Source organism: Heptranchias perlo, chromosome 3 (genome assembly GCF_035084215.1).
Source record: "Heptranchias perlo isolate sHepPer1 chromosome 3, sHepPer1.hap1, whole genome shotgun sequence".
Taxonomy (NCBI): domain Eukaryota; kingdom Metazoa; phylum Chordata; class Chondrichthyes; order Hexanchiformes; family Hexanchidae; genus Heptranchias; species Heptranchias perlo.
Window position 1 is genome coordinate 121,976,696 of NC_090327.1, and position 15,050 is coordinate 121,991,745.

Sequence of the window (15,050 nt, forward strand, 5' to 3'; positions counted from 1 at the left end):
AAATATTTGGTGACATTTAAATTGCACGTTGCTTAAAAAATTTCCATTACTTTCGTGAATAATAAACCAGGCCCAGTCTTGTGAGACTGAAGAATATTTATTTTGGACTGTCTGTTTTGTGAAGTTCAATCTGATGCCTTTCTTTCTGATTTTTCATAGACTGATGCTCTTTAATGGATGTTTAGCTGAAAAATGGAGAGATCAATGGGTTAAACGATTCAAGGTAAGGCACATGTAGAACAACAGTTTGAATGTTCATTTTAAAAATGCCAAATGGAATTTTGTTGCTAACTTAATTCCCTGAAAGTGAAAATGGATGGAAAGTAATTTAATGTAATGCATCCCTGATCCTCAGCAGTGCGCTCGCTTATAGTGGTGCCAAACATGTCCAAATCACTTTGGACAGACGCTGGAGAATAGCCTTTGTAGTGTTAGAGAGGCTTCCAATTGAATTTTCCCATGTATCTTATGTTTTGAAGTCAGGTTCAACGGCCCATGAAACCAAACCAAAGGTTAGAAAAGTGGAAACTCATTTACAGTCCTAAAGGAAGCTTATCAGTCTGTGTGGTTGTTGGATAACTTCACTGGGTAAAATTCAGCATGCAATGTGAATGTTCATGATAGATCACAGCAACAACACAAATTATTACCAGAGACAGATTTTATCAAGAGGAACATTATACTGTCTGCATTTGAGACATTGACATTTTAGACCGAACTAGAACAAGGATTATCTGCAACAGAGCTGGTCAGTTCTCATTTTATGGGATAAGTTTCATTTGTTACAACATACATTTGCAGAATACAGCCACACTTCTTTCAATGTTGGTTAAGTTTTACCAGTGCTGTGTGGCACATTCTCTATCACTTCCACGTCACTGGATTTTATTGAATCAACTCAAGTTACAGAGCACTTCTGTTAACAATAATTACACACACATTTACTGTCATCATTATTTATCTTGGATTATGTGTTACCTGTACAGTTATGAGTTCATCATACTTTTGCTATATTCTATGTTGGATGTTCAACCCATGACAATGTACTATATTCTTTAATTCATAAATATGAAAGAGAGCTCAATCAGCTGTAACTGAGTTATGTTTTTCTACCACACTACTGGGTTGTGCATTCAAATTCTGCTCTAGAATCTCTGCCTGTAATCTAGGCTGACCTTTCAGTGCAGTACGGAGTGGGTGCTGCATTGTTGGAGATGCTGTCTTTCGGATAAGATGGTAAACTGAGGTCTCGTCTGCCTGTTCAGGTAAACGTAAAAGATCCCATGGCATTAGCCAAAGAAAATAAGCTGATTCTCCCGGTGTCCTGGCCAACATTTATCCCTCTACCAATACCACCAAAAACAGATGAACTAATCACTTACCTCATTACTATTTGTGGGACCTTGCTGTATGCACATTGGCTGCTGCATTACACCTACATAATAACAATAAATGACTACGCTTTAAAAGTAATTCCTTAGCTGTGACGTGCTTTGGGATGTACTGAGGTGATGAAAGGTGCTATATCAATGCAAGTTCCTTCTTTCTTCTTCCTTGCCGAATTCAAATGGCACTGTGCCCAGAAATCCTCAGGTTATCTGCGCTGGTGCAAGTGCAGCAGAGCAAGATCTCACTCTGTAGCTGACCTCCACTTCTGACCTTGATTGAATATCCATGGTCAAGGCAGGGTCATCTCATTTAAATATTTTCCACAGGTGCCCATGCCAGTGTGGAGAGAAATTGCTTTGGCTCCTGCCATAGTGTGGTGTGACCAGTAGTGCCGGGAGAAGTTAAAACATTTTAAACCTGTAAATTTGTTTTTTTGAATCCCCTGCCTTGCCTCGTGCAATTGATCATTCTAAAATTAGCTAGGCAGCACTTTAAAGTTTCAATCACCCATTCTCACCTCTCCCCCCACACCTCCAGCCAGGGCTCCATAGCAACCCTGGCTACCAGGAACACATGGGATTCCCAGTGCCCATTCATCACATTATTCTGTTCCTACGTTCCCTGCACTTTGATGGAGTGAAAGCCCTTTCGATACATATACATGTTATGTGATTGTACATAGGGGCACTGATGTGTGTGCCATCCATGTGGCCTCACACTTCTGGAAAACCTGCCACTGGTAAAAGTGCTGCTTTCTCTTGTTTCCCCCAGCAAACAAGGCTTTTGTCACTTATTTTACATGTCAGTGGATCAAAGACTGACAAGTGCAAATATCATCAGTGGTGACTCAGAAGGAGTTGAGTAAAAATGTAATGCTGTAGTAACCTTCACAGCCATCATCAGGGCTGCCCTGTGGTAGATCTTGGAGGTTGGGACGAGCATGACGGTGTGACAACCTTCCTCATGATGTATAGATGGCAAAAGTATAGTTCCTTGAACATCCTCAAGTAGGTGTGCCTACCTCTAAGGACTGGGCTTCTGGAATGAGGCTGAATGAGTGCCTGACACCTGAAGTGTAGGCATACGTGCCTTTGTTCCCTCTGCTTGAACTCCCCTTTCTCCTCCAAATCTAGCACCACCATTGGAAGGACCAGTGGAATTCTCACGTTGAGCAGCGTAGCTGCTGTCAGCAACTGTGATGTGGGAAAAGGGATCTGTAAAAGGAGGCTTGCAACATATAAATACCAGCAGCAAATTTCATCAAAGAGTTTTGCTCCGCAGGTAATACAGAACCGCTGTATGAAAAGTCCATTAGTTCTTGCAGCACAATAGTAAAATGTCACACACCTTTAAAAAACAACTTCTGAATGCCAGAACAGAAAAGCCCTCCAGCATCAATACTAAATGAGAGAACAGGGCTAAAAGAGTGAGTAGGTTTAAACTAATTTGGCAGGGGGGTGAGCACCGGGTGGAAACATTGGAGAGGAGAAACAAGATGTACAGAGGACTGGGAGGGACAAGTAGCACTAGAGTAAAGAGTAGTTCAGAAATAGGAGGGATCAGACAGGGGGCAAATGTGAGGCAGCCTAAGATGAGGTTGGAGTGCATGTGTGTAAATGCACATAGTGTGGTAAATAAGATTGGTGAGGAGCAGGCTCAAGTTGTCGCATGGGACTATGATATAGAGGCAATAACAGAGACCTGGCTCAAAGAAAGGCAGGATTGGGTATTTAGTATTCCTGTCTACAAGAAATATTAGGGAAGGAAAGAAAGGAGGCAGTATTGATCAAGAAACTATTATAGCACTGGAAAGAGATTATGTAGTTTTGGGGTCAAAGACAGAATCTGTTTGGTTAGAATTAAGGAACAATAAAGGAGCTATTACGCTACTGGGTGTATACTATAGGCCACCAAATAGTGGGAAGGAGATTTTGCCTGCAAATTTGCTGCACTTTACAGAAAGATGCAAGAACTATAGAGTAGTGATAATGGGGACTTCAGTTATCCCAGTATAGACTGTGACAGTAACAGTGTAAAGGGCAAAGAGGGGGAGGAATTCCAGAAATGTGTTCAGGACAACTTTCTGGAACAGTGTGTTTCCAGCCCAACCAGGAAGGAAGCAGTGCTGGATCTATTTCTGGGCAATGAAGTGGGGCAGGTGGAGCATGTTTCAGTGGCAGAGCATTTGGGGAACAGTGATCATAATATCATTAGATTTAGAATAGTTATGGAAAAGGATAAGGAACAATCAAATGTAAAAATGCTACACTGGGTGAGGGCAAATTTCAGTGAGTTAAAAAGGGATCATGCCCAGGTGGACTGGAATCAAAAATTGACAGACAAAACAGTAATTGAACAATGGGAGGCCTTCATAGGGGAGTTGGTTCGGGTACAGAGTAGGCACGCCCCTATGAGGGGGAAAGGAAGGGCATCAAAAGCTAGAGCTTCCTGGATGACTAAAGATATAGAAATTAAAATGAAACAGAAAAAGGAGGCTTATGATGAATGTAAGGTGCATAAAACAATAGAGAATCAGGCTGAATACAGAAAGTACAGAAGAGATCTAAAAAAGGGAATCAGAGGGGCAAGGAGAGAGTATGAGAATAGATTAGAGGCTAACATAAAAGGGAACCCAAAAGTCTTTTATAAACATATAAATAGTAAAAGGATAGTCATAGGAAGTGTTGGACTGATTAGGGACAAAAAAGGTCTTCTTGTGGAGGTAGAGGGCATGGCTGAGGTACTAAATTAATACTTCGCATCGTCTTCACTAGAGAAGAAGATGCTGCCACTGTAGCAGTAAAGAAGGAGATATTGGATAGGATAAAAATAGATAAGGGGGAGGTAATTGAAAGAGGTACTCAAAAGTAGAAAAGTCACCCGGTCCAGATGGGATGTATCCTAGGTTACTGAGGGAAATAAGGGTGAAAATTGCAGAGGCTCTGGCCACAATCTTCCAATCCTCCTTAGATATGGGAATTGTGCTAGAAGACTAAGGATTGCGAATGTTGTACCCCTGTTCAAAAAAGGGGTGAGGGATAAAATCGGCAATCACAGGCCAGTCAGCCTAACGTCGGTGGTGGGAAGACTTTTAGAGACAATAATCGGGGACAAAATTAATTGGCACTTGGAAAAGTATGGGCTAATAAATAAAAGTCAGCACAGATTTATTAAAGGAAAATCATGTTTGACTAACTTGATTGAGTTCTCTGATCAAGTAACAAGAGGGTTGATGAGTATAGTGCGGTTAATGTTGTGTATATGGACTTTCAAAAGGCATTTGATAAAGTACCACATAATAGACTTGTTATCAAAATTAAAGCCCATGGGATTAAAGGGACAGTGGCAGCATGGATACGAAATTGGCTAGGGGACAGAAAGCAGAGAGCAGTGGTGAACGGTTGTTTTTCCAGACTGGACGGAAGTATACAGTGGTGTCCTCATGGGTCAGTAATATGACCACTGCTCTTTTTAAGTTATATTAATGACCTGGACTTGGGTATAGAGGGTACAATTTCAAAATTTGAAGGTGACACGAAACTCGGAAATGTAGTAAACAATGTGAAGGTTAGGAACAGGCTTCAGGAGGACATAGACAGACTGGTGAAATGGGCAAACACATGGCAGATAAAATTTAATGCAGAGAAGTGTGAAGTGATGCATTTTGGTAGGAAGAATGAGGAGAGGCAATATAAACTAAATTGTACAATTTTAAAGGGAGTACAGGAACAGAGAGATCTGCATGTGTATGTACACAAACCTTTGAAGGTGGCAGGACAAGTTGAGAAGGCTGTTAAAAAAGCATGTGGGATCCTGGGCTTTATTAATAGAGACATAGACTACAAAAGCAAGGAGGTTATACTAAACCTTTATAAAACACTGGTTAGGTCTCAGCTGGAGTATTGTTTTTCAGTTCTGGCCACCACACTTTAAAAAGGATGTCAAGGCCATAGAGAGGTTGCAGAAGAGATTTACTAGAATGGTACCGGGTATGAGGGACTTCAGTTATGTGGAGAGACTGGAGAAGCTGGGGTTGTTCTTCTTGGAACAGAGAAGGTTAAGGGGAGATTTGATAGAGGTCCTCAAAATCATGAAGGGTTTTGACAGAGTAAATAAGGAGAAACTGTTTCCAGTGGCAGGAGGGTTGGTAACCAGAGGACACAGATTTAAGGCGATCGGCAAAAGAGCCAGAGGCAACATGAGGAAACATTTTTTTACGCAGCGAGTTGTAATGATCTGGAATGTGCTGCCTGAAAGGGTGGTGGAAGCAGATTCAATAGTAACTTTCAAAAGGGATTTGGATAAGTACTTGAAGGGAATAAATTTACAGGGCTATGGGGAAAGAGCAAGGGGAGTAGGACTAAATGGATAGCTCTTTCAAAGAGCCGGCACAGGCACAATGGGCTGACTGGTCCCCTTCTGTGCTGTACCTACTATGAGGTCAGAAATATCGTACGGATCATCCTGGGATCGATTTACATACGACTGCCAGGAATTAGGAATACAGTGGGACCCACACAAGCTCTGAGGGCATCAAAAATCTGCAAACCCCCCCCTCCCCTGGCTAAACTTGGCACCTCACACATCGGACATTTGGACCTATTCCCAATTGAGCAAGGCACAGGATGCGAGCACGCTGTTGGGGAATTGACCGCCATATCCTGGCATGTCCTGCCCCTCTCTGTATGGGGCTGCACTTCAGTATCTATGAGGCAGGGCAGGTCTTGGTCCTGAATCTTTCAATCCTTGCTGATTTACCACAGTGATGTTGCCTTGTTTGTTGAAATTTGCAGCTGGTATTTAGAAGAGAATCCAACACAAACAAAATCACTGGAATGCAGATTCCTCAGAGATTATCAAATTCTTTTGTTGTTACTGTTTTTCTGCTGTTATATTATTTTCTGTTGGTTTTACGGGCAGAATTTTATTGTTGGCTAAATTCATTTCTAAGCAGATTTTCACAACACACATTTAGCTCAGTCCATTAAAACAGCCAAATGCTAAAGCATTACAGAACTGATTTCCTGGTCAGTTGCTCCCTGCAAGGAGCTTCGCTCACAAGGAGCCATGATCAGCAAATTGTGAACCAACATCCTCCAATGTTTTATCCGTTCATTTAAATGGACAGAAAATCAATACAGACCCTCAATCTCCCAACCAGTGCTCCCTGCAATCACCACTCCTCATGGGAGTTCAACCCTTAGAGTAGCTGTCATGCCTCATTTGTCACATTTTTACTGTGGCATTGCAAATTAACAACTAAAATGTTATCTCATTGCAACAGATGGGGTAGATTTTCATCTTCACCTGGACGGTAATATCTACATTACACTAATATCGACAGTGCATTAGTGTCTACATTACACTAATATCTACATTACACTAATATCGACAGTGCATTAGTGTCTACATTATACTAATATCTACAATACATTAGTATCTATAGTATAATATCTACATTACATTTATATCTACATTACAAATGTATATTAATTTACTGTAGATATTGTAATGTAGATATTAATGTATACAAAAGAATATCTACATTGTTATCTACAGCACAATACATTACATTGATATTTACATTACATTGCTACCTACAGTACAATATCTACATTATATCTACAGTAAAATACCTACATTACATTAATATCTACAGTATATTAATAACTACAGTACATTGATATGTACATTACATTAAAATCTACATTACAATATCTACATTATATCAATATCTACAGTACAATATCTCCATTACATTAATATTGACATTTTATTGCTATCTACAGCGCAACACATTACATTAATATCTACTGTGCAATGTCTACAGTACATTAATATCTACATTACAACATCTACAGCAAATTAATATCTACAGTACATTGGTAGCTACATTACATTGCTATCCACAGAACATTGATATCTACATTTCATTGATATTTACATTTCATTGATATCTGCAGTACAATATCTACATTATATTTGTAGGGTATTCCTTATTTCTTGTGATTCTTGGAACTGGACCTAGCATCCATAGTAATAATTTTATTTTTTCAGCCGTGTCCATCCCGCTTACTGTTGGGGTATCCGCTTCCATTTTTATATTTCACCCATCTTTACCTGTTTCTGCCCTATTGTTGTCCTTTAACCTTCCTATTATACCTTCCACCTGTTCTTGCCCAGAAAACTACGTTCCTGTCTAAATGTTAGCTCCAGTATCTTTCTGTAATACCTACCACCTGCCTCTGCTCAGAAAACTATGTTCCTGTCACATTAGCTCCAGTATTTTTTTAACTCATTCTGTTATACCTTCCATCCGTCCCTACCCAGAAAACTATGATTCTGTCTAAACATTAGCTCCAATATAACTCTTTCTGTTAGGACATAATATTTCACTTTCTTTGACTGACTATGTCAGTGTCCCATTTTGGAGTGCCAATTATGTGGGGAATTCCTTACTTTTTGACTCTGGGACACTGGACGAATAGTCAAGCAAGGAAAGTCACCCTTACTCACAGTAGTTATAATTCATACAAGCATTCCTGAAGCTAAATCAAACCATGCTAATGAAATTCCATTATAAAATCCCATTATACACTTAATAATTTGCAATGTTATTATGTACTGACTTAACAATTCATACATACATCAGGCAAATCATGTAATATATACAACTTTAAACCAAGGACTTTGCTCATTGGGCCTGAAGGTTGATCAGCTCTTCAGTCCACGAGGTCCTCATCTTCTTACATGATGTTCAAATACAGGGTGCTTTCATTGTGACTGCCTTGTAGTGAAGAGCCTGTTCTTCGCTCAAAGTCTTTTATATTGTTTTTACCAATTGGATGTAGGATTGGGGAGTGTCATTCTTTTTTGTACAATCGCTTCCTGTTGCTAGGCCTCAATTATTAACATACCTCAATGATTGACAGTTTAAGCTTTGATCATGTGACTGGAGACCCTTTGATGTGGAAAAGATCATGGGCGCTAAATTGGGCTGTGTAGTGCCCGTTATTTAGGCGCTACATGACCTCTCCAACATCCAAGATGGTGTCTTGGATGCGCACGCACGTTTCCAGCATGACATGCGCCAGATGCCATCTTGGTATAGGAGTTAGCACAGGCGCAGAAAACAAACACTGGAATCATGTAAAGTAGGGAGAAAATGACTTCAGTGTGCAACACTGATTTAAAATGATAGAAACCATTTTGGGACTTAGTGCTCAACTCAACGCACAGACTTAACCCTGACCATCTGAACGTGTCTTAGAGTGCCTGGAGGAACCCCCACCAGCGCTATTTAAAGGGGCCATGCAGGATTTACCAGTTAGTGGCTGGATTATTGCTTTTGGCAGCCGAGACATTTGTAACTGTTTTTGGAGGTCTCCTATACTTGAAAACTAGGATGCGGGAACATAGCCTAACATTTAGAGCCAGGACGTGCAGGAGTGAAGTTAGGAAATGCTTCCACATGCAAAAGGTGGGAGACGTTTGGAACGCTCTTCTGCAGACGGCAGTTGATGCTAGCTCACTTGTGGATATTAAATCTGAGATTGATAGATTTCTGTGAACCAAGGGCATTAAGAGATATGGGGCTAAGGCAGGTATATGGAGTTAGGTCACAGGTCCGCCATGATCTCATTGAATGTCAGAACATGCTCAAGGGGCTAAATGCCACTGCCACTTGCTGCTTCCTGAGATGCGCCACCTTCTCCTGCAAGAAAGTGGGACATGTGTCTGGGTGATGTGCCTGTCATGGTTGAATAGCTAGTGTGTGTGGCCTGTGAGTTGTGGGTGGACAGCTTGAAACAGTGGTAATGTGTAAGGGTGAGAGGAAGCATCTAGTTGGAAGAGTTGAGTACTGATGGAAATAGTGAGTTTGTTGGTATGTGGGTGATGGGGGGTGTAGTGCGTGGTGCAGTTGGTAGGAGACGCCATTTGACAGTTGACCTCACTCACCTTGTCCCACTCATGTCAAATCATTGAACTTCTTCCTGCACTGCATCCATGTTCATGATGCTGTGCACCTGGCATTGACTTCGTCCCCCACTGCCTCCCACTGCCTTTTGGACATATGTCTGGAGGGCCTCTTACCCTCCCCCCCACCACCCCTGTGGAGATAGGATGTCCCTCCTTCTGGCCACCTCTTGCACCAAGGTCTGTAGTGCATCAGCAGAGAACCTTGGTGCATGTACTCTCGCAGGCCTGGTACCAACTCAGATCAGCAGATTGGTGAGGTCTGGGGTGCAGATTGGAGGATGTGGGATTTAGTAGTGCGCAACCTTCATTCAATGTTTTAACAAAACTCATCAGTGTGTAAACATAGGAATGGGACTTGCATCTGTGTTTTACGTGTGTGCTGTCTGATCTCCGTTCAGACTCCATGCAGACAGTAGACTGTTATTTTCAGCAAATAACAGGTACCAGCTACCTTTAAGAGATTTCTAAGAAACATCCTCCCTTTAAGAGATTAAGCTTCCCCCTGGTAGTGGAAAGTGCGAATTGCATTGATTCCACGTGCAAGGCCTGGAATGGAACGTTGATTGCAGGTGAGTCCTCAGGTGGGCCGAAACTTGCATCCTGCCTGCGCAGGGGTCGTTGGGCGTGGGATAATAGCACATCACGCTACCTACGCCCAAAAACGGCCCCTATCCAATTTTTCGTCCCATGTGCTCGAACCATGGAATGTAAAAGCCCCTTTACTATCTCTATTTATGGCCTTTCATGTGGAGAAAACCTCTTCATTTCTATGCACAGACATTCTTAATGGTCCTAACATCTCCAATTTTGATTGCTTCAGTGGTTTCAAATCTATTCCTTTTACTATTTGACCATATGCTGGATGCAGTACTATTTGATGTTTTACAAATCCCAGTTCTTTGAACAGATTACCAGATAGGAATGAGAGGCCCATGTTTTTTTCACACCTATCGTTGCTTTCCCTATCCGAAGCCTTTGATGTATGCCCTTGTTGCCTTTTCTTACATTACCCCCTGCTGTGTTGAAAAGCTTGTGTTTCCAAAAGCCTATGTGTCTTGAAATCCTGACAATGCTTTAAGCTCAATATTATCCATCTAGCTTATTTATTTAATAATCTAGATATCTATCCGCAGTACAAGGTCTTCGATCCCGAAACTCATACTTCTCCAATGCCATCAGCGTCATTGCTAGAAAAACAGGATTTGCTAGAACACAATTTACTACATTACTATGTTTGCAGGTTAGGGGCACAGTTAACCCTTTCCTTCAAATGTCTTTTGTTAAAGGGGTTTTGAACCTCACACATTCATATCTACATTACATTACTATCTACAGTACAATATCTACATTACATTCATATCTACATTTCATTGATATCTACATTATATTAATGCCTACAGTACATTAATAGCTACTGTACATTGATATCTACAGTACATTAATATTCACATTACATTAATATCTACATTACATTGATATCTCCAGTAAAATGTCTACATTACATTGATGTCTACAGTACAATAATATCCACATTACATTGATAGTGACAGTACATTAATGTGTACAGTACATTAATATCTACATTACATTAATGTCTACATTATATTGATATATTCAGTACATTAATATCTGCATTACATTGATATCTGCAGTACAATAATATCTATATTACATTAATATCTATAGTACAATAATATCTACATTACATTGATGTTTACAGTACATTAATATCTACCTGCATTTTCTCTACCTGGCCTGCTGTGTATGTCCTGCATTTTCTGTTTTTATTTTATATGTTCTCAGTTGTCAGGCCAGTACTGTGTGATTTAGTAAGATCTTTTATAAATATCCTTTCATAAAAGAACTGATAGGGTTAATAATTAGCTTTTTAGAATGAGTACATATCTAATATATATCCTGTCATGTTGTTAGAATCATATTCTAGAATGGTTAAAAATTGCAAATAAAGCTGGATAGTCAATGATTTTATCCAATGAGGAGTTGAGTCACATATACCACAACATTCCCAGTTCAATCCCCATTTTGTGCTGAGCTAATTTGAGCCAGAACTTGGCTGTGATTCCTCATTACCAAATAACCTGCCAACACCCACTGTCGGGGCTCATCAATGAATAAAGCAGATGCAGACAAGCTCCAGGAGGATGCTGTCGGTACCCCCAGCAAGAAGCCTTCAAAAGAGTGCAAGAAAGGGGAGAAAATAACTCACAATGATTGATTACTAAAGTTCTGTAAGATTTTCTTAAATGAGCACAGCCTTCATTGCTGAGAAGACAGAGCTAGGAGACCATAATGTGGTTTTCATTACGATAATGTCACACATTACTGATAAAATAACGTGATGTATGACATGTCTTGACACAAATGCATCGATCCCTTGCTGCATTCGGCAATGGCAAACACAGAAAACATTTTGCCATATATTTGCTAAGAAGAATGGTGCCCCTTACAGCTGACTCTTCCATACTGTTTTCTCTCACTGGTATCTTGCTATTTTGTGTTCATTAGCGTTGGGAACAAAGACTGGACCAGCAACAGCAGGTGCGTGTTACACAAGAAAGAAACCAAAATGCAGGACGTAGTGAGCGCAGTGGTGGTCCAAAGCCAAACTCAAAGAACCCAAACCAAGCTCCCGGCAATCCCAGAAAGACCAACAAAAATAAAAGCATGAAGGAAGCCAAGAAACTATGAACTGGGAAGTTCCTGCAACCACAGCCGCCCCGTACTCTGGAGGTCATATCCTGGCTTCAGTGGCATGCAACAATCTGCAGATCATTTCTACCCATATGTAGCCTGGTAATTATTGCACTTCTGCATTTCCAAACATCTGTGTAGTATCGTCAATACTCTAAAACTTTGCATTTTCATATCCAGGCACTGCTAGCCACGATCATTGGTTTGCACTACATAGTGGTGGGCATCTATGTATGCCTTCATCTTTCTAACCTGTCACATTTCAAAGCAGAGAAATATGTGATATCAATCTCTCCTGTCCAGCTCATGCTTCTAAGTATTTGGACATCTGTGCTACTGACGTGGTTGTTTTGCTGTACTGTAAGTGTTGACTAAATGCTCTCTGCAAGCTAATCTCCATATCTGAATTATGTCTTCTCATATCCTAGACTGTGCCTCTGCAACATAAGGTATATTGCATTACTTATTTAAAATATTATTCTTCCAACATGCCAGTTTAATATATAGAACTGGTAGATTTTCAGACTGGATTCTGTCTTCCTATTTTTTAATTATTATTAGCTTTTCAAAGTTTTGAAAAGTTCACGCCATTCACAAGAGTTTTTATTTCTCCAGGAAGGCATCTTAATGAACATCTATTACACACATTTGCTTCCTGTAAATTTTATAAAACAATGATATTGGTTTCTCAGACTATGTTAAAACAAAAAGTGACTTTTACAAATAAAAGGATTTTGTAAAAGTTGCAACAAAGTTTGAGGCGAAAACTACACACGTAAAAAATGATGAAGTGATCCTTAAGAAATAAAGCCTTGATTGTGGATGGTTTTGTTGGCAGCAATGATGTTTTGCTTGGTCGAAGTGCTGGAATAGATCTTTAGAAGTCATGTAGAATATCTGCTTGTGGTCGGTCACAGCTGCAACAAACCACAGATTGTAACGACATTTTTACATAAATGGCAGAAATTTTTGTACTGAAAGATTTTGAGAGTCTCATCTGTCCCACATAAGGGCAGCATTCCTACATCTTTTAAATTCCTAGAACTCAACATTCCTCTGTACAGAAATATGAAATAAACTTTAACAGCAGATTTACCCCTTGTCTTCCTTTCTTGATTTTTTTAGGTAACATAATAATTGTTCATATAAATAATTACCACCAAAACAATACATCTTCAGACTATTTAATAATTGTTATAGTTTTGATAGTGTGCAACTCATAAACATTGCTTGTCCTTTGAATTGCAAGAAAATTGTTTTATTACACATAATTAAGAAGGAATTTTTTGAGGGTCTCCATAGCTGCTAACATGGAATATACAATAAATATATCAGCCAACATTTTCTTATACTTATCCTCTCCAAATAAAGTTGAAGAGTTAGTTAACACTCAGAGGGCTGCAGTAATGTTTCTGCCCCAAAGTTAGTGATAGTAGAAAAGGAGATATAAGGGTGAGCCCATCATCAAATGGAGCAAGAAAATGTAATAATGAGAATAAAGGTTTAGAAAAATGTAAGCCCCAAAATTCCTAGGACTGGAGAGCGCATGTCAGTTACACTGGGGGACAAGGATTCTGGAATATGGGCCAGATCCTGACTCTGCCGCGATTCCACCCCACTCGGACCAGACCTTTAAATTCCGGGATGCGTGGGGGGATGCGTGGGGACATCTCTACCCCTACCCCTCTATGTCAATGGGGCATTTTGGGAATGCCTGGGCTTCTCTGGGAAATTTCTACCTTTATGTACTTGAAAGGTCTCAGCAGAGCTCCCACCAGTTGGGAATGCCTTTGAGACCTTCTAAGGGCCCAAACCTTTACTGGAGTAAGTAATTGATCCCTTAGGGGATCCATTATCTTCTCTAGTTGGAAATAAAAACAGAAAATGCTGGTAAACGCTCAGTAGGTTAGGCAGTATCTGTGGAGAGAGAAACAAAGTTAATGTTTCAGGTCGATGACCTTTCATCAGAACTGAGAAGATGTTCTCTGACCCATTTGGACCTGCAGAACACTCCGCCCCATCTTACAAGAGGTGGGCTGAGGCAGCTGCTGCTGATCTGCCAATGAAAATGACCCTGTCCCCGTTGTATTAGCATTAATTAGCTCAAAAAGGCAATCCAGCCTGCCAATAATTTTCTAACATGTTAAATCTGAGTGAAATGTGCGCTGTACCATATGCCTGAAATTACTGTTACCTATTGTACCAATTGTGTGTGAGTTAACAGTAGCACCATCATTAACTTTTAGGCTATAGTGTAGGAAGTGGGAGAAATCACACATCTATGTGGCTACTGCATTCAAAAGTCTTAAGGCATCACATCACTGTGATTTGTCTTGCTGGATAATTGGGCCTAATCCATTGGTATGTGGAGAATAAATCAAGAAGATTGTATGAGGCTTTTCTTTTGATAAAAGTATAACTATTTTTTGTTATTACAAGCCTTTTCCATGATCTTCCTGGGCTTTGCACTAATTGTGGCTGAAATGATGGTTGAATGGCCTCCCTCTGTATTCCACCAATGGCACTCTGAACCAACTGCTAGAAAATGTACAAGAAAGCTCCAGTGATGACTATCCCTGCCATTTTTTCTGCCGCATGGAAGCAACGTGACTCTCTTAAGGACTTCCCGACAACAATGTGACTGAGATTAGAAACTCATCAGTGTAGCGGTTGCAGGCATAAACTCACATCCCACCTCTCCATCATGTCATACATTAGCCCAGAATGAAGTATTTGAATTGGAAGCTAAATGAACAGTAATTAATTCAGAACCAATATTTATTGAATTTTTACCAGACTCCAAATGATCAAGGTCTTTGACAAATGCAACAACACAAATACAATATATGAAATTATTTACTCTTAGATGCTATTGACAATTTAGGGTCTTATTTTGAATTTTACTAATATTCCAGAGAACCGCAGATCTGATGCCAAGATTCACAATTATTCATTTGGTTTGGGCATGT

General features: G+C 40.1%; 1 protein-coding gene across 1 annotated transcript in view; it reads left to right on the forward strand.

Moving 5' to 3' along the window:
- Positions 1-13,167, forward strand: part of LOC137307202 (secreted frizzled-related protein 4-like) — a 30,275-nt gene extending 17,108 nt beyond the window's left edge. Inside the window, exons 5-6 of the mRNA XM_067976596.1 lie at positions 160-223; positions 11,896-13,167. Of these exons, the coding sequence (XP_067832697.1) occupies positions 160-223; positions 11,896-12,078 (247 nt within the window). The 3' untranslated portion in view covers positions 12,079-13,167. The remainder of the gene's footprint in view (positions 1-159; positions 224-11,895) is intronic.
- Positions 13,168-15,050: the final 1,883 nt, after the last annotated feature.